Raw genomic sequence first — 22,948 nt, 5'->3', positions numbered from 1 at the left:
AACAAATGCAGCGACGCAAACGCGGCCCTAGGTAAACACAGGTTTTGATCCTGGCTGTTAAATTTGCAAAATCTCATAAAACCGGAGATGAGTATCAATCTCAGAGGCATGTTTAAGATTATGCAGTTCGGGGTAGACTATCACGCGTGTCGAAAGACAGTTGGGTGAAATATAACATGAATAACACACACAAAACAAACGCATTGAGAGGAGGGACGTGGTATATAATTCGTTGTGGTGTACATTTTTTTCCATGTAAGATATGTGCTCATCAAGGTATAGATTATTATAAAAATTGGACTTTGCACGATCAGGAAATTTGGGGCTGATCCCAATTTGAGTTTAAAAACAACCGATCACCAATCTGATCCCAAGATGGGGCAATATGTATATTTAAAAAACGTGTTTATTTATTACATATACTTGTATACTGTTTATGGAGTATCAAGAAAACTTTGTATAATATTTATCAAATACAGCATTTTTGCCATGCCCAGAAACTGACAGAGATGCACGGGTAAAAACATCAACGACCTCTAAAAGTGGCCAGACATAAAGTGAAAGTTCAGCCCAGACAAGAAAAAAAGGCTCAAATGAAAAGAAAGTTACGAATAAAAGACGTAAGGTTGCCCCTGAAAACAATCACGGGTCGATCAAAAGCAAGCCCATCAGATGGGTGTAAATTCGTTTTAAAAACCACAAGGATAATCCAAATAACCGGTTGTTCATGTGGTTATTTCTGATTTGGGGTCAAATAAACGTCTTTTTTGACCCGAATTGGGTCATTTTTGCCCCTACTTGTTTTTAGGGTGTACGTTTGCTACCCGTGATGGTGTACATTTAGGTGAAATCAAAATGTCGGTAGCACATACCTGGCGTGTGGACGAAATAGGCCAGGTAGAGGTCCAGCTCTTTGACCGTCACTCCAATGTGGTGCGGCTGGACGCACAAGCCGTGGTTGGAGCACTGGGGCGACTTGACCAGCCGCTCGCCGTCCGTGCTCTCCAGCGGGCTGCCCTTGAAGAGGATGACCATCACCAGGTCCAGTCTCCACACCTTGTCGGCCTGACGGAGGCAGTCGATGCGGCGGATCTTTCCTTTCTGGTCGGGGTTGGACAGCACGCAGCAGGGCGGCTTTTTCCCCGTGATGGTGAGCACAAAGTCCTCGCGGAACTCGGGCCGAATGTCTTTACGCAGCTTGGCGAGCAGGCGCGAGGCCCACTTCTGCTTGATCTCGGGCTTCTCTCCCAGCAGCTCGTCCTTCACCGCGCGCTCCTCGTCCTTGGTCATCCTCTTCTCGTGCTTCTTGAAGTACTTGCGCTTACGGGCCTGCAGGTTGAACCAGGTGTAGGAGAAGGCACGCACATGGGGGAGGAGGGCCTCGATGAAGGGATGAAATTCATCCTGGTGAAAGAAAGAGATCACGGTGGGCGCGTGCTTTTTTCCTTTGGACGGAAGCGTGCTAAAATACACCAAAGGCACATTTAAATGAAGGGACATGCATTACATTTAAAGTACTTCATATTTAGCAGCTAATGATATCGTTTTTGTAAGAATCGTCACACGTTCTTACGACGTAAGCAAAATGAAGTTAAAATGGCAGCATTTAAGAGAGCAGAATCAATTCTCTTTCTATCCTCATGCACAAATAAGTAAGGATGCAAATAGAAAATGAGCCACTTAGAAAATTCATAATCACGCACCCGCCAGTTTCTGCGGTAAAAGACAAGTTATTCTGCTGAACCGTAATACCTTCACTACATATCTCTGGGCAACAAAGCCCAGATCTCGCCATAGCGTTCCCGTGCCAGGGTTGCCACACACCGGTCGCTCACCATCGCCAAGTTTTGCCGCCACAAGACCACTGCTGAAATGCGCTGCTAAAAGATCAGCCATACCATTTCCTGTCTCTGATATCATGCAAAAGAGCTCCAAGCAGACTCACATTTCCACAACAAACTGAAAGCAGACAGAAATGGTCACACAACACCACACAGCAAGAAGACAGACGGCCTGGTAGTTACCATTTTGCACTCTCATCATAAATTTGGCACAGCGTTTAGTGAAAAAAAAAATCTCCTGCAACAGTTTTTTTTCTTTTTTTTTCCCTCCCGCGCTCCCCAATGTAAAGCAAGGGCTGGTTTGGCAAGAAGTGGAGAATTAATGGAGAGAGGAAAAAAAATGGAGACAATGTCAAAAATAATTAGCAGAATAAGCCGCTTACTAAAAGCAGTGGGTTGGAATTTTTTTAAACAAAAATTCAAGAGGGAAAAAGTTCAGGTTTCACTGCAATAGGAAAGTGGCCAGCAAAAGCAGAAAATGCAATAAAAAAAAAAAAAAAAGTCCAGCAAAAATAGAATTATTAACAGTATTGCACTGTGGGGATCAAAAAAGGACAACGGAGATGATGCACTTAAAAATTAAACGATCCATTGTGCATCTCCCACAGAAAAAAAAAAAAAAAAAAATCCTTGGCAAGGAGTAATTGGTAGTGGTGTCTGTTCTGATCCCTGGGCCCGGTGCAAGACTCACACACATACATACACAGAGAGGCAGGAGGGGGGGGGCAAGCACAGAGCGGGGGGGAAGGAGAGTCGAATCAATGTTGGACGAGCGCATACGACCGCTGGCAAAGCCGAGTGCCGCTTCTTTTTTCCCCTTTTCTCTCCAACTCTCTCTCTTTCTCTTTCTGTTTTCCCGCTCGCCGTCTCTCGTCCTCGCCGCGCTCTTTCCCCAACCATCGCTTGAGCCTTTGCCAGCACGAGCAAGGCCCACCTATTTGGCAACGCGACGCCTGTAGCTCAGCCAATGCCTTTGCTTCAAGGGCTGAAAGGGAGGGAAGAGAGACAGAGGGAGAGGAGGAGGGAGAGCGGCGACGAGACGGAGGGAACGAGAAGGGGGGGCCGCCGGGGAGCGCGCAGCCTTGTCCGACGTGGCGCGATTTGCCAAATCGACAAGTTCCACTCTGACACGGAGACAAAGTTCAGGGGAGTAAGTCTTACCCCGCACCCCTCCATCTTTAGCACGGCCTCCGCCGCGCGCCGCCCCCGCCCCAGCCCCAGCCCCTGCCCGCCGCCCCAGCCCCTGCCCGCCGCCCCAGCCCCTGCCCGCCGCCCCGCTTGCATAATGCCACCTTGGCAGAGGATGGCACGGAGACGGACGCGCAGCTTCAGAATCCCTCCAGACCAGCGCCACCCGCAGCTGCTCGTGGGTTTACCACAGCAAACAAAGAGGGGGGAAACAAACCCAGCCAGCCCGGGCTCTGACTGTGCACACACCAGGCGCATACGCATGAATGGCCAGATGATTTCTAGGCACCAATACATTGTGTGTGAGCAAGGGGGGGGGCGTTCTAAAACGCAGATATGGTTACAGATTTTTGAGAGAAAAGCAACATGGGAGGCAAAGATGAAATTGCCTCAGCTGTTTCCACACAAGATAAATGCTCAGCAGAGTGCGATGCGCTGCCGACCGATCCGAAAATTACGCACATCCTCCCAAATTCCCATGACAATTTTGGGAAACCAGTCTGCCAGCGGCGCCGGCTGCCATGTTGCCTCATCGCCTGGCACGTCATTCGGGGTTGCACCTGCACTGCAGACGGTAACTCTGAAGGTAAACTGCTCAATCCTCAAAAAAAAAAAAAAGACAACTCGGATCATCATTCAAGAGCTGGCATGTCCCGTCCACTGCGAAATAATAATAAGACTGCTGGAGCCAATAATTGAGAATAAAATGATGTCAAATGTCTCAAACGGCGGCAATTCATTTTCATGAGACTCTGCTGACTCTTGGAAAACTAAAAAAAAAAAAAAATGGAGGTCACATGCTGTGGCTTGAAATTCATATTTAATCAATATAAAACTTACACACACAGACATGCACAACGCAAGCAATTGTCCCGCTAATAAAATCTTCCAATTCCAAACAGCAGAACACTCATTTGAGCTTCATCATAGGGCCACGGTGGCTCTCACTCCTCACACCTCCACATCCATCCTTACTCGGCTTCGGTCTCGGCTGTCTGATGCCAAATGAGATAAAGCCACAAAAGAAGCCAAGGAAGGAAAAGAGATTCACAAGTCTTATTGTGTTGCCCAAATACGTGCGCCGCGAAGGTGGCTTCATCCTCAAATGTATATTTTTGTTCGCTGCCACCACCTGCGGAACAAAAATCCGGAAACTCAAAACGAGATAAACTGGCACTTGAATGCGATTCCCTTTCAAACTAAATGACGGCTTTCTGGGTGACCCTGCCAAAATGCAAATACAGCACCATTCAAACGTCACAAAAATTTGACTTCAAGGGTGTTCCAGTCATTCTCCTTAGTCATACTTCTAGCCTGAAAAATCCACATAAGTGTACATCTAAAACTGCCAAATCTGGTGGGTGTAAAACTACAAAGTGGAAAACCTCCGTGGGTGAGCGCTAGATCAGCGTGTCTGCTTTACATGCAGGCCCACTTGAATGGAGATTCTCACAATAGGGTCTTGCAGCCAATATAAATAACGAGTAGGTGATTTATAGGTTCGTCCATTTATCCGGGAATTAAATTAGGCCAGATTACATTTGTATCTATCATTAATTAGATTCCGTTTTTTTTTCTTTTCGTCTAATATCATATGTATTTTACATCTGGGTTTACGCTTCAGTAATGGTTTCTGAAAACACACACACGCCATTCCTCGTCTCTATTATAGGAACACATTCACACAATAGCGTACTTTTTTTTTTTAATTGTCTTTACGTTGCAAGCGACGCATTTACCTTACTGCAAAAAAAAACAAAAACGATCGTTTGACGACGCACACAAGAAGATGTGTGTGTGTGTGATGTGTGTATCATGGAAATGAATCGCGCGTTCGTCTGCACTGTTTCGCATGTCAGTGAATGCACACACACACACACACACGCGCACGCAGAAACAAACCGGCATTTCTAAAAAAAACTCCTAAAATATCATTTACTGTGAAATATGGTCGCGCACACTGAATTTGTCGTCAAACGTATTTTATTTCATTCGTCGGAAAATTCGCAGTCGCGGATTAGCTTGATTCAGACGCGAGGTGATTTCTTTGCATGCATTTCTTTTTTTTTTTTTAAATTCTCTGCACGTCTGACCCAGACGCGGGTGCCAATTTGGGATTAACTCTTTCACTATGGAAGGGAAAAGTCTGCAAATAGAAGCGTGACTCTGTCAAACTGCGCTTTAAAAACCCATTGCACTGTCACCTTCTCGTTTAATTACACAATTCGGACTGGTTTTCACTGTTCAAATATTTGCTTGTATTTTTTTCTGGCGAATGGATAAATTAGTTCCTCTCTTCACAATAGGGAAAAAAAGGGAAATTGCACTCAAATATTTAAATATATTTGCATGCGTTCAAATAAAGTCCTTTAAAAAGATCTCACCAATAATCCGAGCGACATTAAAACTGGCCAAACACTGCTGTGTCTTTATTGTATCCCAACAATGACATTTTTCAATTTTGAATTTCCTGAACAATTTATCTCTAACCAGAAAAAAAAACGTCTCTGCTTGAGGCCTGCTTTGTCTCTTCCTGTGTCATCTGACCTCACCGAGGTGGCGCTGCATCTCATTAGACCAATTAAAACACAACCTGCGTGACCAGAGGCCCCAGCAAACATACGCCCGGCCCTTCATTAGTGCAGTTTTGTGCTGTTGGGGGCTCTGCTGTCCTCCTCTGCCCAAACGCACGTCCCTGACCCTGGAAAGTGCACGACACCGCATCCCCTTGACTTGAGCTCAGCTGACTAAAAAGCCCCGACGTATAAAACGTCAAGCCCAGGATGGAGTTGCCTCAAAAGGTTGCGTGTGGGTGTGCGTGTCTTCATAAAAACAGATTGAAGTATTTACTTTACCGCTACTACTACTACGGTTAGTCATCACATGATTACGTTTGAAATCAGGGAGAAAAAAAAGGAGGCCAGAACAACCCACAGTCTTTGTCGCTGCGGCGAGCGAGTTAGCCATTTACATCCTGAATGGCTTGTACTCATCAGAGTTCAGAAAAAGCCGCACCTTGCGACGTGTGAAAAATCTGCAAGCAATTTGCGGTGTCTGCATACTAACTTTGCCCAGGGTGGTCCACGGTCAAACCGACTGAGGAAGAGGCACGCACGGCGCATTCCGATCCGACAAAGAGGCTCTGATGCCTCGCTGAAATCTTTGGGTCTGAAATTTCGAGCTTGTCCTATTTACCCCTCCGTCAACCGGTGTGTGACATTCTGCAGCAGGTTGCACGTTGCGAGGCAAATTCAGCCAGAAAAATTCAACCGAGACCCGTGTTATTATGCGTTCCAATGTGAACCGATGCAATTCGTACCGTTTTTACACCGCTTGCTTCTCCTGAAGAGTTTACTAACTCCAAAATGTTGATTAGAATATTGTCTATGCCGGTGGTTCTCAACCTTTTTTTTCAGTGATGTCCCTCTTGTGAAATATCTTTTCAGCCAAATACTCCTAAACCAGTCCAAAGCATTTTTGGGTCCAAAAAAAAAACAAACAAAAAAAAACATGCCACCAGTGTCTAATTTATTCAACTTTAGAACCTTTCGAACTTCATTTGTATTGGTCCACAAAAAGAATAATGTGGATCATAGAGGTATATATAAGAGGTATATATGTTATATATGTATATACACAGAGAGAAAAAATAAAGTCTACCCACCAAGAGAAAAGTTATGAATTTTATTTGTTTTTATTCACAATTGCAGCCTTGGCAATTGGAAAATTGCTTTACTACATCGCAATGTCAATTTGAATTTAAATGATTGTTTAGCCCCACCACAAATTTACTGTGGCTCCAATTGATGGTTCTGGCTTCAACACAGTGGAGATGAGTAAATTCTTCATATTACAAACTTAATAAATGACTATAAAATATCCCAAAATGGTTTGGATGACTCACCGATGGCACACGCACAAGCTTCAGCCATCATGCTTTTTAGTGGATTATGTTGTTTTCCATTAAGTCGAATATTTCAAAGTGACTTGCACGTTACGGTAAAAAGCCGGCGCAAGAAAATGCAGCATGTACAGTTCCAAACTTTAATGAGGAAAAGCATTTTCCAATGTTAAAGCTGTACTTAAGAGGAGAAAAAAAGCCCAATAACAACAGCAAGTCCTATAAGTATCCATCAATATGATGGAAAAAGAAGGTGTAATGTCTTTTAGGAGCGCTAATAGGGTGTTAATGCTTGCTCATAAATCAGTCAAACACCATGTACCTTGAGAGTGGGAAAAGGTGGAGACAACGGCGTAATACTCATTAAAAAATGCTCAAGTATGCACAATGTGAGGGATTCCGGAGGAAGCTTCGGCCGTCATTTAGTGTGCCCGTACTCCCCTAAAGTCGTGCACTTTTCATTTTAAAAGAGATGAATTCCATTAGGGAAAAAAATGAATTCTACAAAAAAACATAAGCGCGGTTGTAACATCCTTTGGGCCTGTTGACTAATCAGCATGCATGTAATTCTCTCTGAAGTTCATGTCAACCATGCTTTTGACTGTGAAAAAAAAAAAAGTAATATGTAATAAAGACTACCACTAAATAATTAGACATACGCTTTATACGGCAGCCACATGTTTTTGTATTTCTTTTATTTAACCCTCGTGGCATTATGTTACAAATTATGGAAATTCCTTTGATTGTTTTGATGATATTATAAAAGAATCAATGGGACAAAAAGACTGGGGAGTTGAAATGTCCAACAGATGATTTAATCATGTAAAATTTCAAAATGCAACGATTCTGACCCTTCTATGTGATTGCAGCAGTGATTTTGTGTACAAAAATAATCGTTGTCCAAATTTTGGACCAAATAAAATCAGTACAATTATAATTTTTGAGATGCATTTTAATAGGATTTATTGTATTGATTTTCCTGCGATTTTTGCAATATTCCATTGAGTGGCATTCAAACTATGTCAGCAAACAGAAATGTCTTTGTTGACTTATGTGTCACCTCAAGACAGTAGGTGGCAGTAGAGACCAGTTAAAGGCTATGTCTTAAAGTGTCATCATCATGTCACAGACTACAAATACAGACCATACCATTTTTACCATGTATGTATAGAACTAATACCACTGAACAATTTGAGTGGTCGAAGGAAAAAATAATAAATCACTTTCATTATTATGCCTTGAAAATCATTTCCAAAATTAGGGAAAAAACATGCAATGTGTATAGTTTGCAAAGTGTGTGCGCCAGGGTTATACTACTGCATTCAATCATAACATGAATTTGTTCAATCTTTTCTTTGTTGCAGGTCAGCCGCAATGTGTTTACCGATTGCACAGCTGGTTTTCAGCAGAGTAGAAAATTAACGCCCAATGACGGCCAAATGCTGCTAAAAGCTGGCCGTGCTTTTTGAAGTTGGTCACATCAACCAGCCACTTTGGCAGGATGGGTATTTGGACCTTTTTCTTTCACAGTCAGTCGTAAATCCCCCGCCACCCCCGATTCACCAGCGTTATATTTAAATGTAAAAACGTTAGCACAACAAATCGCATTCCGGTCCGGTCGGTAGCGGCGGCCGAGAGAGAGAGCGGCGGTCTGTCGGCTGGCACGGTGAGAAAACAGTCACGGCTGCCGCGATGCCGAGTCGGCCTGGCGTGCCACTGACTCAAGTTGACACATGCGTACGCAAGACATGCTTACCTTGTTTACCTTTTTTGAAAAGCGATACTCGTAAGTAGGATAGTTCATTTCGCCACGATGGAGAGGATCTGAATCATGCAGCTCGTTTGCTGCATGAATTACGGTATTTTCCGCACTATAAGGCGAACCCTTAAGTTTTAAAAAAAGCTGATGGTGCGCCTTATAATCGGGTGCGCCTTATATGTGGATCAATATTGAGATTGGGATTGGTAGATAGGGAATGAAGTGATAAAGTAAGCTTTACCTGTTTTTTTTTGTGTGTTCACAGTTGAACAAGTTTGGTCATATTGACATTGAGTTATTATGCTATTGAGCGTTTATAGTTATTATTTGAGTTATTGTTATTACTTTGAGTATTACTATATTGTTATTGAAAACCTTTTAAAATATGTCATTAATTGAGGGTGCGCCTTATAATCCGGCGCGCCTTATAGCGCGGAAAATACGGCACATCGGACATATATGAAGTCAGTGCCGGTGCGGCGCAAGCTAGTTTAGCGCAGAGTGTTGTCGTTTGCAGAGCGGCCATAAAACAAATCGCTTGTATGTGTATGAGCGAGAAAGTGACATGGACGGATTGATTTCTTTTTTTAACTAACTTGGAATTGATTTGTGTGAATTGTATTCTATTGAACAGCAATAGAAGCCCCTTAAAATAACATAGCTTTGACCATCTCAAAATCGGGTCGTCTGAGCTCACGATTTCGGTCTGAAAATTATAATCCGAGCTGTTAGAACGTCAAAAGGTTCAGCGAAGAACAATCATGAATTTTGATCAATCCTACGAGAAAAAATGCATAGTTAACAGTATAGTAAAAGAAAAAAAAATGCAAAGATTCACTTTAGAAAATCGTTTAGCCCTGACTATAGGGTTAGGACGAATGTTACACTGGGGCGTGGAAAACATAACACTGTGGAGAATAAATCCAAACGGAATATGCATACGGGCCACCATCAAATCTGCACAGACGGCGCATTTGGACAAACACAACGTATACATTTGCACGCGCTAATGATTGGCCTGCCTCTTTTTGGGGCCTATAATTATCCACACATCTCTGGCGAATTGTAAATTGTTGAAAACACATTTGAATATAGGGCAATCAAATGATTTTGTTAACCCCGAGACCAGATTGGATCCAGGGGAGAGACTAGGAAGTTCTTCAAAAAAAGCATAAAAGCGGAGACGTATGCGAAACGACAATGGCGGCCCAAGCTGAGAGACGGGAAATCTCTTGTCTGAATAAAAGCAGCAGGAAAATAAAGCCCTTCGCTAATGCCGCGTTGAACGCTTTGCAATCAGACAAATAAAGGGACAATCTAGCACACAATCAAACTAGAGATTTAGGGCTGCGCTCCTGCCAACAACGAGGGACCTCCTCTCTCGGAACAAGGGATGCACTATTGACTACACCCCCTCTTTTTCTGTCTGTCTCTGCAGCCTTTCCTCTTTGCCAGTCTGAAAGGCGTGTTGCCAACCTCTTCCACCATCGGGCATGCCGCCCTGCCCTTTATGCAAATGCTTCTCCGACTCGCAACCCTCCGCGTCGTGCGCAAGCCGCCGCGCGACTTCCTGTTTTAGGTCGCCGTCCTATCCGAGGCGTGTTTCAACCACCGGATGGCTGCTAATTAAATCGGCTGAGTATCTCAGGTTAGGGCTGTGCGGAGTTTGAAAAAAGCAAGGAACCAAATGTGAAGCCTGTAGGCCTTTAGCTCACGTCCCTTCTCTTCACGGGTATACAAAACACCAACCAGGGGCAAATATTTAACAGAGGTGTGGTTGCATGTGTCTGTACGAGCCCTGGTTGAGGCCAGAGGGAAATGAAATGAAAGGAAGAGAAGAAGGAAATACAAAGAAAGGGTGTCATTGCAAACTGAGATACGTTTACCGTATTTTTTGGACTGTATGACGCGACTTTTTTCTCGTGATTTGAGCCCTGCGGCTTATAGTCCAGTGCGGCTTATCTGTTTGTTTTTTTGATAGCCACCAGCAAGCAAATGTGCGTTTCTGTTCGAGGTTTCAATTTATGGAACGACTATGAAATAGAACTGAAAAGATGTGAATCAATGGCTGTGCTCAAGAAGAGTTTTAAAAATATATTATTAAAAAAAAATATCGAATGAGGGAATGTATAAAATTTTGGGTAAATTCGTGACCTGTAAATTTTATACACAGTACACAGGATATATGATTTTATTTACATATTTATGATTATATATATATGAATTATGCGTGATGTGTTTTTATGTTCACTAAAATAATCTATCAAACAAAAGGAGATGAAAAAAAGCTATAAAAAAAAAAATGCTATAGAAGTAGTGATTTTGAACTGCTAGTTAACTAACAGTATTCTGTTAGTGTTGAAAATATCCATCCATTTTCTATAAACATGCATGAGAGGATGTTGCTTTTGGCAGACAATTACAAAAAAAATAAATAAAAAAAAAATATATATAAACTTCCATGCAACATCTTTTTGCGTAAATATCTCATGTTATTCCCAGCGGCTTATAGTCCAGTGCGGCTTATCCGTGACAAAAATCTTTTTTTTTTTTTTTTTTTGTTCACACTTTGCTGCTGCGGCTTATATACCGGTGCGGCTTATATCCGAGAAAAACGGTACATTCATTAAAACGGTTTTAGTACCTGGTGTCCGCTTCAATTTTATGATAATCGCATACGGTAAAATAATCAGACTACATTTAAGAGCGTATTCAACATCTATACCAGTTGAATGGAACATCTGCGAAAATGTCCAAGTGTGTGCTTGTACATAAAGGCAAGAAAAACGTGAATAAGGCTTTTACTTGCACAAGGGCCCAGATCAGAGCTCCAAACTCTGGGATTTGGTTCTGTTGCCTCTCTCCCCCTGGAGGGAGTAATTAGGTTAGAGAGGACAACTGCTGCATTGTTTTAACAGAGGAGGGATTGTGCGGGCCAAAATCCCACCAGCAACATACGTCCCTCACAACTAAAATGCCAAACGGGTGCTGCAGACTCGGGCACACATCCACACACGCAAATAAAAAAGGCAGAAATGTGTTTTGGCGCTGGTTAAAATATGGCTTTTAATCCAGCAAAATGAAATGTCAAATATAGTGTCAGGTATTCTTTTGTGTTTTTGCTGTTCTGTGATTCTGTATTTTTGCAGGACCGAGGGTTCTTTTAGGTCAGTGGGAGTACACCTGGAGGTTCTTGAATGAACTCCAGGGGGTACTCGAGATTTTAAATAAATGCAAAAATCCTTTAAAAATAGTTATTGAAGTAATTAAATGTAAACACATTTTTTGTTTGGTAGGTTATTTAATTGTATTTGAATTTTTTTTAAAACTCAGATGTTCCCCCATACTAGAATGGTTGGACTCAATTTGTCATTTTGTGCCACCACTCGTTACCTGTCAAGATCATGATTTATCATCTCTACTATGATCCCAAAAGAGGACACTTTAAGTTGAATATTTTTCTACCGACACATATTTATTTCTTTTTCAGAACAGGTCTGACACTTTAGGTTGATTAATTTTTGTGGACATATATGAATTAATAACTACAGCTTTAATGATTTATTTTTGTGAACAGATTTCTACTGTACTCCAAAAGAGTTTATGTTTAACATTTTTCTGTGGACAAATATTTAATTATAATTTTGTATTTTTGAGAACGAGTCTAACACATTATGTTGATTATTTTTTTATGGACGATTATTTATTAATAATTTATTTTTTGTGACCAGACCTATACTGAAATCCCAAAAGAGGACAGTTTATGCTTAGTATTTTTCTGCGAACAAATATTTATTCATGATTATTTCTTTTTAGGAACAGGTCTGACACTGTTGAATTTTTTTGTGTGGACAAATATATAATAATAATTAAGTTATTTCTTTTTGATATCATATCTCTTCTATGATCCAAAAGAGGACACTTTATGTTGATTATTTTTTGGTGGACCAATACAAACGAAGTTCGTAAGGTTCTAAAGTTCAATAAATGAGACACCGATGGCATGTTTTAAGTCTTTTTTTTTTTTTTTTTTTTTTTTTTTTTTTTTTTACTTTGAAATGGTTAAGGGGTACTGGACTGGAAAAGAATATTTCATAGGGGGTACATCACTGAAAAAAAAGATTGAGAACCATTGTTTAAGGTAACTTGTGGAAATTTAAGTCGCCTGTTTCCACAGGCTTGGCAATACAAACTGCTCCAAACTAGCATAATAAAGTTATGATGCATTTGCATTCCTTCCAATCCCCTGGGAAATTCAATATGCTTATATCGTCTGTTTTAATCACGCTCCTCTTCAAAGGGAAAAGACAAACGGCATCATAGTCTTTTTTAAATACTTTGAAATGGTTTAAACACGTCATGCGCTGATTGATTGAGAGTAAATCAAACTAATTGTGTGGTGAAAAAAAAAAGAGTGGACCCCAGTCTAATATGATTATGAAAAAACGTGCCTCGCTCCTTCCCGCCAAAATCCCTCTTTTTTTTTTTTAAATCTTTTTTTGAGCTGAGAGGGAGAGAAATAACAGAGCCATTCTTTTTTTTTTTTTTGAGTTTTTCCACTCCATTCTCAAGGCCTTCAGCTCCTCCAAGTATTAAAAAAACATGCACCTTTGAATTCTCGCCCACACATCCCTATTCGCTTTCATCATAAATCTCCAAAGCCTGGCTGCAATATACGGTCAATTTGTGGTCCCCGCACCACTCTCAACTTTTCCTTCCTCCCAAATAGTTTTATTCAGGTGTGGGGGGAAAAAAAACAAGACAAAAACCAAAAGCGACGACTGGGTTACATGTATGCAACTGCGACCGACAACTTTGAGAGCGATTTCCACAGGTGGTTGATGATGATTGCGCTTATTCCAGATGATGACCGTCATTAGCCCAGTTTGTGTTTCACTGGGATTTGATCTCAAGATGTGGCGGCAGACGAGACTGACAGCGGCTTGACGTTTGTTCGACCACCAACCACGCGTCCTCGCATTTTTTTCCGTATCCACATTTAACAGGAATATTATTCTGAGAATAGTGGGACCTCCAAAGTATAAAACAATATAGGACAGGGAACAGTGCAATTTTCTTTTCAAAATAAGAGCAGTTGCAATTTAAAAAAATCTCTTGTTGGACACTCATACACATCGTAGGGGGATGGGCACTCCTACAAGACACGTGATTGGCTCACGGCGCGATCATCAAGGTCATGAGTTGGAATCTACTCCTTTTAGGTGAACAAAAGTATTGGAACAGCTGAACTTCAAATAGAGAACTTGATTGACTTGAATCTGAAATTCTTTTTTGCATCTATGAGCCGCTGGCATCAATAAAGCTTTTGCCTTTTATTTGCGATGCTTTGGCAAGCTCTCGTCAAAGCGCTTGTTTTGGATGGGTACTCGTTTGAGCAGGTAAAAGCCAAGCTCCACGGGGTTTAAGTTTTGAGATTTACAAGGCCATGCCACCTTCAATGTCTTTGTTGTTTTGGCAGAAAGTTTTGTATGCTCACCGGTATTTGTGTTTGTTTGTTTGTTTCGTTCTTCAGTAAATTCTAAATGGTGGCACTGGCTATGGTCAATGTTTATGCAATGGCTCTGGTTGATTTTCTATCTAATCTCAACCTTGTAATTGCTCCATTTTCATTCTTAGAAATCTTCTTTTTTTAGGTTTAACCAGTAAAAAAAATTCAATTTTTTTCAAAATACTTTGAAACATTTCTGTGAAATATAAACACAAGAAAAGCATTTAAAGTTTTCCAGGAGTCACTATAACACAGTTTAGCAAAGGGTTGGGTAATTCCTCATATTCCAATTAATCTGCTCTTATTTTGAAAAGAAAAATGCACTGTTCTCTGTCATGGCATTCGCAGGTACAACCTGAAAGACTTTCATATACCCTCTCATTTGAAAACTGATGGTTTGAGTCACAGATTCAGAACCTGGAAATAAAAGATGAACTGCTGAGCTCTTGCCCTTGGTCATTTTTTAATGTCAAACTCAAATGTTTTCCGTCAAAGGAAAAAAAATAAAAGAATTGGCATGGCTAGTTCAGTGTATTTCTGTCTGGCATAAAAACACAATTCAGTTTCTATGGTCTGCTTAAATATTTGATACTGAAAATATTTCCCAATAAACGAGAAAGAAAAATGCAAAATGGATTCATGTTTCCCTGAGTAGAATGTTATTTTCGCGTATGATGGCATTTTACCGGGCATAGAAAAGAGTGACATTTGAGGCATTTTGTTTGAAGCTAAGGCTGCACGATTTTGTCCAAAAGAATCCCAATTATTTTGGTCAATCTTGAAACCACAATTATTAATCACAATTACCCATCTAAGTTAAAAATGTCTAATTTATTGCCCTTTTGATTTAAACAAGCAGTATATAAACAAGGCTTCTAGGCTTGATATTGAATAATAGTAATCAAGTAAAACAAATAAAGAAAGTAAATAATAAATAAAACAAATTCACTAGACAAGGCAAAAACTTGGCACACAGGGCAACACAGCTAATTTTCTGAATGCTAACCAATGAATAAAAATTAACCCTACCTAGAATTAAGCACATTATTGATTTGTAAGCAAATTTTACTCAATTCGCAGTCAAAATGTCATTTTCGGTCATTTCAAACCAAGTGTATTCCAATTTTCGGTCTCGGTGGACAGCTAGCACCGTAAACATTAGAAATCAGGTGAGAAACTCAACGCCATTTCACACTGGTAAATAATATGTTAGGGTGAAAAAGCAGAGGCTTTCGTCATGCAAACATGTGGGAAACATTGCCCCCTGGTGGTAGGATGACATAGCGCTTGATTTGAAATGTAGTGTCGCCTTTTTAAATCTTGCTGAAGATCATCTTAACTAATCGTCCCAGCCAATATCGTGACCGCGATTAAAATTCGATGAAATGCGCAGCCCTAGTTGAAGCCCAAATTCTACCATTTGAGGACATTCATTTTTGGAAGCTCATATGCACATAAATATGGGGAGCCAGTAGACGACAGCAGGAACCGAGGCAAATTTATGAACTCTCGTAATCAAGCGAAGACTCTCAAGATAGAGATAAATCTGATCAATCTTTGTTTTTGATCTCGACGCTACTGCCAAATCTTCAGTGAAATTTCCATTGAAAGATAGGACTTTCCACAAATCTTGGAGCCGTTTCTTCGGGCCTAAACGGAGCAGAAACTTTATATCTGAACCGGAGCCCGGCGTATGGTGCCGCTGGAGGAGGATAGTAGTTACTGGCTGCCAGAGCCAAAGGGAGAAGCCGCAGAGTTGTGTTTGAGTATAACCCTCCTTGGCCTCCTTCACACAACTCTCACTCTGATCCTTCAAAAAAAAACAAAAACAAAACAAGGGTCTATTTGGCAAGTCACATGAACCATAAAACGAACACCCAAAATGCCCGACGCACACGCTCCCGCAGACATCGTGATTTAACAGTGCAAAAGGTCCGGCAGCTGCCAGGTTTCCTCAGGGTTCATCTGAGGTAAAGATATGTTATATTATGCAACACAGTATAGATTTTCCACCCTTGGCCCTACGCCAGCTTCCTGCTCCAGAGAGCTAGCGCGAGCGAGCACTTAGTTCCCCTGGGTGACAGCTAGTCCCGACCGGACGGGTGACCCTTTTAGATACTCGGAGCAAAAAGGTAACGTGGAGAAAATGGGAAAGCGTCCAGCCCAAGAAGGCAAAAGAAAGAGTTTTGCACGTTGTTCTTTGTCCTCCATTTTGCCTAGCAAAAAAAACAACAAAAAAAAGCTCTTTCCTAGCCACTTTGCGTCTTGTTTCCCAGCTCTCAAAATCAGGTCACAACTGTTTTCATTACTGTTTGACTTGCGGGTTCATAAGCCTCCAAGCGTCAACGTTCCTCCACCCGCCCCCAAGACAGGAAAAGATTTTCCTTCATACGTTAACCCAATAAATGCCGAGTTTCAGTCAGATTCTTGGTGAAAGAAAAGTTCATATTAAGAGTTTGGGACGGTGGTTCGAAAATGGGGGTACTTGAAGGAACTCCAGAGGGTACTCGAGATTTGAAATGAAACAAGCAAAACAAAAATAATGTTTCGGGAAAATATAAGTTCATAAAACAAGTTTTATTTCCAGTAGGTTAGTCCCAGTTTTTTCTCCTAACTAGAATGGTTTGACCCATCCTGTCGCGTGCCACCCCTCGTTACCTGTCATGTTCATGATATATTTTTGTGAATTTATTGATTTTTTTATTTGTTTTGTGATCTCTACTATGATCCCAAAAGAGGATATAATAAGTTGAATATTATTCTGTGGGCAAATATTTAGTTATAATTATTTCTTTTTGATAACAGGTCGAGCAACGTTGATTTTTTTGGGGGACAAATATTTATAAGTATTATAAATATTTATAATATTTATATTATATTATTATTATATATTATAATATTTATAATATAATATTTATAATTAATTTAATTATTTATTTTTCTGAACAGACCTCTACTTTAATCCCAAACAAGAACACTTTGTGTCCAATATTTTCCTCTGGGCAAATATTTATTTTTAATTTGAGAACAGGGCTGACACTCTATGTTGATTATTTTCTGCTGACAAATATTTATTGATTATTAAATTAATGATTTATTTTTGTGACCTTCTACTGTAATCTCAAATGAGGATGGTATATGTTTAAAATTTTTCTCTGGACAAATATTTATTTATAATTATTTATTTTTGAGAAACAGGTTGTCACTTTGGTGATTATTTTTTTGTGGATAAATATTTATTAATAAATAAGTTATTTTTTTCTGAGAACAGGTCTATTTTTTGTTGAAAGTTTGATAGGTTCTTAAGTTTCATAAATCAGACACTTATGGCATGTTTTCAGTCTTTTTTTTTTCTTAAACCCAAAAATACTTTGCACTGGTTAAGGGGTGCTTTGCTAAATCACATATCACTAAAAAAAGAACCACTGCTTTCGGAAACATGAATAAACAGCTGCAAGCGTCATTAGACGACAAGTCAATGTTTCTCTGCAGCGCACATTAAAAGCCCTGCACCCTGGGCTGTTGTTTTGGAACGGACATATGAGGTAATGCAGGATGATGATGAAAACTTCTGGAAAGTCGAAACGCAATCAGCGAGCCAATCAATGCCTCTTTCTGTAACCTCAACTTCAACTTGGAGCCAAAGACGTGGTGAAAAGATGATGAAGGCTTTGACATTAATTGGTGGCTTCAACGCGTTATGTCATCCTGCAATGACTTCCTAATCTAAGGCACAAAAATGATTGCAACTGTCTCTGCGGGTTTCGCCAGGTGCGCGGCGAGAAATCCAATGGCGTACATGCGCTTCAAGCAGCACGGAATAAATGTCATCTCAGAGCCTCGCATGTGAACATGGATGGACTCAAACTTTGGGTCGGTTTCTTGAAACCAAGAAGGTAACGATCTTGGCTACCACGAACAACGCTAAAAGCTAAATGACGACCGGAGAATATAAACAGGAACTACAACGCAGCCTTCCAGATTAAAAGCAAATATTTCATAGTAAGACAACACAGGTAAGTAAACAAAACAAACCGGAGGACTTGATGAATCCTTAACATGAATAAATCACATCTTAATTCCCTTGTTTGAGAAAATGGATGGATTCGGACGTTGGTTCAGTCTGCTTGCTTCTTTTAATAAAAATAATGTAGTACAACCTTAGTTAACAAAAGCCTTTACTACATAACTGATTCCACCACTCCCACCTATATATATATATATGTATATATATATATATATATATATATATATATATATATATAACAGATAAACATCTTCATTCCAATGTTGTCTTGTCCATGGAAACCGGTTGAAAGTTAAAGGTTGCCCCGTAATCGATTACAGACCAGCTTGTTTAAAATAACGAGGACAACCTGTAATCGTTATTTTTTTTGTTTTGTTTTTATATTTTTTACTATCCATGCCGCAGTCTATTAGAAACATAATATGTTCTGAGTTCAAATGGAAACTTTACTGCATTCAGTCCTTTATTACTAGTGATCATGTTTTCTAAATTCAAACCACGAACACTATAATTTCACTCAAAATCAAATATGCAATAAATTCCCCACAAAGAACTGTTAAAATGTTAAAGCCAGTGGTCGCATTACTACTTTAGTTAATGCTAGATATTATCTGACGTGCAACAGTGCAAAACAAGTGGCACTAACCATTATGCCCTGCAATGTACTCAATCTAGTGAACGCTGTTTGGTGCATTGAATTATAGCTGAGAAAAATGTTGACCAAGTAGGGTCCATCAACTTAATATACAAGTCGACTAATAAATATAAATAAATATTATAGTTTGTCGTTACTCGGTTTTAGGTGTGCAAATTTCAACCGGTGGAAGGTAGTCAAACGTGAAACCTTCCTAGTCTGCTGGTCAAGAAGACGAAGATGAAAAAGAAGGAGAACAGGAAGTTATTGAGCTATCAGCTAACAGGCAGCTCTACTTTCAAGTTTCCTCATGGAATATCGTTTTTCTGTAAATGAATTTAACTTTTTGTAGTATTTTGATCATTTTTAGGTCATTTTCTTCCACATCATTCTAGGAGTATTTTAACCAAGTGACAAGTAAATAATGGTGCACTACTACACTTGCTCAAAAGCGGGAATGTCCCAGTTAAACGGGTACGTCCGGTCACCCCAACAGTCAGGTTAGCGCCCATGGAAACCTCACAATCATTTAGTTTGAGCGCGTAGACAAAGTGAGCCTAGTCAAAATGTTTGAAGCGAAAGCAGCGGCAGCGGAGACGAATACGGCTCAGATTTCATCCAGATTAATCTGGAAGCTTTGTAATGAAGGGTTCTACTGTATATATTTAGCTGTTGCAGGGAGATATAGGTCAGACAGGCAGGCCGGGCCGGGCCGGGCCGGGCCAGGCTAGGCCAGACAACATGCCCCGTTTGCCCACACTGAAGTGACCTTGATGGGCCGCCATCGATTTGGAACAAAAACTCCATCCGATTGAGTCGACCTGCGGCGGACCAATGCGGCACGCTCCCAGTTACGCACAGTCAAACCTTTGTCTTTATCGTGAGGGGGGGAAAAAAAAAGATCTTTAAAATTCAATTATATTCAGTTTGTCAAAAATGTGACTGATTAAAGAAAGCGCAGAGGGTGAATTACTGTCAACATTTGTTCCTTCTGTTGATACTGGCTTTTGTTCAAATGTGCTCAATGCGAGAACAAAAGCACGCTCGCTAGCATTTTCCAGGCTGTCATTAACACAATGTAACATTTTTTTAATGTCACAATGATTTCATAAAATTTACATTTAAGGCTAACTGCACACTGCGTGGTTGGCCGGGTTTTGCTTCCCAGGAATCATTCTGAAAACAAATCACATTTGATATTATAACTTGCGGACGTGGACAAGATTCAATACGCAAATCAGCAAACTTGAGTACACGCACAGGAACTTTAACTTTCCTGTTGCTCATTCACAATTATGAGCAAATGTGTATTTCGAGGCGTTCACTGATCACTCATCATATGGGAAATCTGAAACACACCTAACGCGTAACAAATATATAACTTACGGATCTAAATACAAGAAAATATAAAGGGTTTCCAAACGATGAGATTTATTCTTTTTTTTTTCTATAGTTTTTGCATTGCAAGTGTTGGTGCATATTATACACGGTAGCATGAAAAATACCAGAATTTGACCCCCAAATGAAGGCTGCGTCTTATACACAGACGCGCCTTATATATGCGAATTACGGTCCCCTTTTTTATTTTCATTTTCATTCCGGGTTGGGGAGGAGAGATTTTGCACAACAAAGGCCAAGTAAACAGCAACGTTTCCTTCAATATTATTATCATTATCATTTATTATGTCAGTAAAACGCCTGTTTCGAGCTTCTTCTGCCTCTGACTCCCATTACTGATCACCGATTACTTTTTTTTTTTTGTCAAGGCGGTCTGCTGAGGGGGCGGGGCAGTCACACAGTGAGAGGCGGGGTTTCAGGGAACAAGCCGTTTCACTTCCTGGTATGAAAGTCAAGCACCAAAAACACTCATATTTGAAAAGAAATTCCATTTCTGATTGGCCAAAGGTAGATTTAATCATTTAAATGCATATTTGGAAAACTGAAAATACTGATACAGGCCTTTGAATTGTCACTTTCTTCATTTCAACAAGCATCAGTAATGTGGACGAAGACAAAAACACGTTTTCCTGTCCTTATGAATTTCTTTGGAGGCGTCGTCGTCTCGCAGCTCTCAAAATTTCTCGCGACGCAATTCTCACTTTCTCTTCGGACAATCTATCAAGCCGGAGAAAATGACACATTTATTCCAATCCGGTGTTAAAAATACAATAGGTAAACAAAAGAAGAAAAAGCGAAGCCTCAGACGAGCTGGGACGGTTGCGGGTTCGGCGCTGAAATAGGAGCGCGCGCCCCGCGGCGAACCGTATTTGTCACGACTCCAAGCGGCCCTTCCCTCTTTCACACAAGCAGGGAGGATTCCATCCGTCATAAACAGCACGTGTGCGTCGCCACCAGCACCTTGTCCTCAGTCGCCCCGTCGGATTGGACGTCCCGGCGCTCCAAATACGCGCATAATGGCTGCACTGTTATTTAGATTTATGATTCAAAATCTGAGGAAAGAACATCCTGTACTGGCGGCTGTAGCTCAGTTATGACGAAGCGCTCAAATATTCACCGCCGAATTTCTATTTTCTGGTGCTGGGCCGCCTTGCGGAGGCGGCGTGTGAGCTGACGCCCCCTCTTTTCACTCTCGCCATATTGCGTACGCTAACTATTTTCTCGTATACGGTCGCTCAATTATGCAATTTCGCATTTGCCTGTGTGTTCGGTTGCCGTAGCGACGGCATAACATATCACCCGCCGCGGAATCTCACTGGGCCTGTGGGCAGCGACGGGGTTTTGCCAAAGACTAATCCAAGACAGAGGTGACGGTACTGAAGAGAAAGGGACACATCAAAAAAAAAAAAATCTCACACGCGCACAGCAACACACTAGCGTAAAACTAACGATTCTCAGTCACAAGCGCGCAACTCTGGATTTGCTCCCGTTCCTATTGGCCGGGGCCTCCTGTGGCAATAGCGGTAAGAATCCATTCTCCATGGATGCTGGGACAGCTGTGCTGATATTGAATTAGTGGGTTCCGCCTCTGTGTGCGGCGCCAGATAAGAACTACGTGCGACTTCATTCAAATCTATATCGCCGCTTGCCAAAAGCTCACCTTTGATTTGATGCGATCCTTTGCAAACCATTGCCATAAATCCCACCCGATCGGGCCTCCCTCGCCAGCAGAAAATCCATATTACAAATGTGACATTTATCAGAGGAACATGAATATGCATATGTCATTGTATGCTCATTCATCAAATTTTATCCGTCAGCATTCCACGGTTCCAATGTTGTTAGTTCAAACTATGCACAATATGTACACGAGTGAGTTTTGACAGTATTTCGGCTGCTTCGGCAGTAAATTATTTTTAATAACTGGCAAAAAGTGGTAAACCGTCACTTATGTTTTCAGTCACCTAACTATATATATATATATATATATATATATATATATATATATATATATATATATATATATATAGTCCTGAGAAAAAACAATATGAAACATTTTTTTTAATGCACAAATCAGTTTATAGCTTTGAGTATTTTTTTTTCCAACATACAGCCTCAGAATAGATTGTACATCTATTTATAGTCACATTATTCTGATGATTATAAAGGTTTTTTTTTTTTTTAAATCAGGCAGTGTTTGGAGTTGATCAAACTGAGTCCTGATTTTGAGTTGTATTTGTAATGCAATAAGCAAAATTCCAAAAGCATGGCAGATAGTATTACACAAACTAGAAATTTGTTTGTAATTTTTGTATATTTTTGTCAACTTACCCTCTTATTTTTTTAACTCCCGCCTCCATTATTTAAAAAAAAAAGAATAATGCCACACAGAAGAGTTGTCTAACTTTTTATCAACTAATATTAAAATAATTTCTTGAGAACTTTCCTACTCATAGATGCGTAACATTTGTCCCATAAATGTGTTTGTGAATTATTCCCATTAAAATACATGATTGCCTTAAACAGGCAGAATTCAAAGATAAAAATACACCAAACTTCTGAATCCTAAAATGAGAATAGAATCTTGAAAGTTGGTTCCAAACAGATCAGCCTACCTGTCAATCAAAAACACACCTACTTCATTGTTTTTAGTGTCCAAAAATTCTCGATTCGCGAGTCAAAACTTATGCA

General features: G+C 40.4%; 1 protein-coding gene across 8 annotated transcripts in view; it reads right to left on the bottom strand.

Moving 5' to 3' along the window:
- The window catches only part of nfixb (nuclear factor I/Xb), a 133,655-nt gene that overhangs the window by 89,537 nt on the left and 21,170 nt on the right, over window positions 1-22,948 (bottom strand). For 4 of the 8 annotated variants that reach the window (XM_088436025.1, XM_088436031.1, XM_088436029.1 and 1 more), the window contains exons 1-2: window positions 1,753-2,026; window positions 873-1,404 (exon numbers count right to left, since the gene is read on the bottom strand). In XM_088436025.1, the coding sequence (XP_088292151.1) occupies window positions 873-1,404; window positions 1,753-1,920 (700 nt within the window). In that variant the 5' untranslated portion in view covers window positions 1,921-2,026. Of the gene's footprint in view, window positions 1-872; window positions 1,405-1,752; window positions 2,027-2,224; window positions 2,930-22,948 lie in introns of those variants that run through there. The other 4 variants (XM_088436028.1, XM_088436027.1, XM_088436030.1 and 1 more) reach the window with 2 other exon arrangements.

This window comes from Hippichthys cyanospilos, chromosome 16 (genome assembly GCF_059441005.1).
Source record: "Hippichthys cyanospilos isolate Australia breed blue-spotted pipefish chromosome 16, RoL_Hcya_1.0, whole genome shotgun sequence".
NCBI classification, from domain to species: domain Eukaryota; kingdom Metazoa; phylum Chordata; class Actinopteri; order Syngnathiformes; family Syngnathidae; genus Hippichthys; species Hippichthys cyanospilos.
The sequence above is the reverse complement of the archived record's forward strand: the minus strand, read 5'-3'. Positions and strand labels throughout refer to the sequence as shown.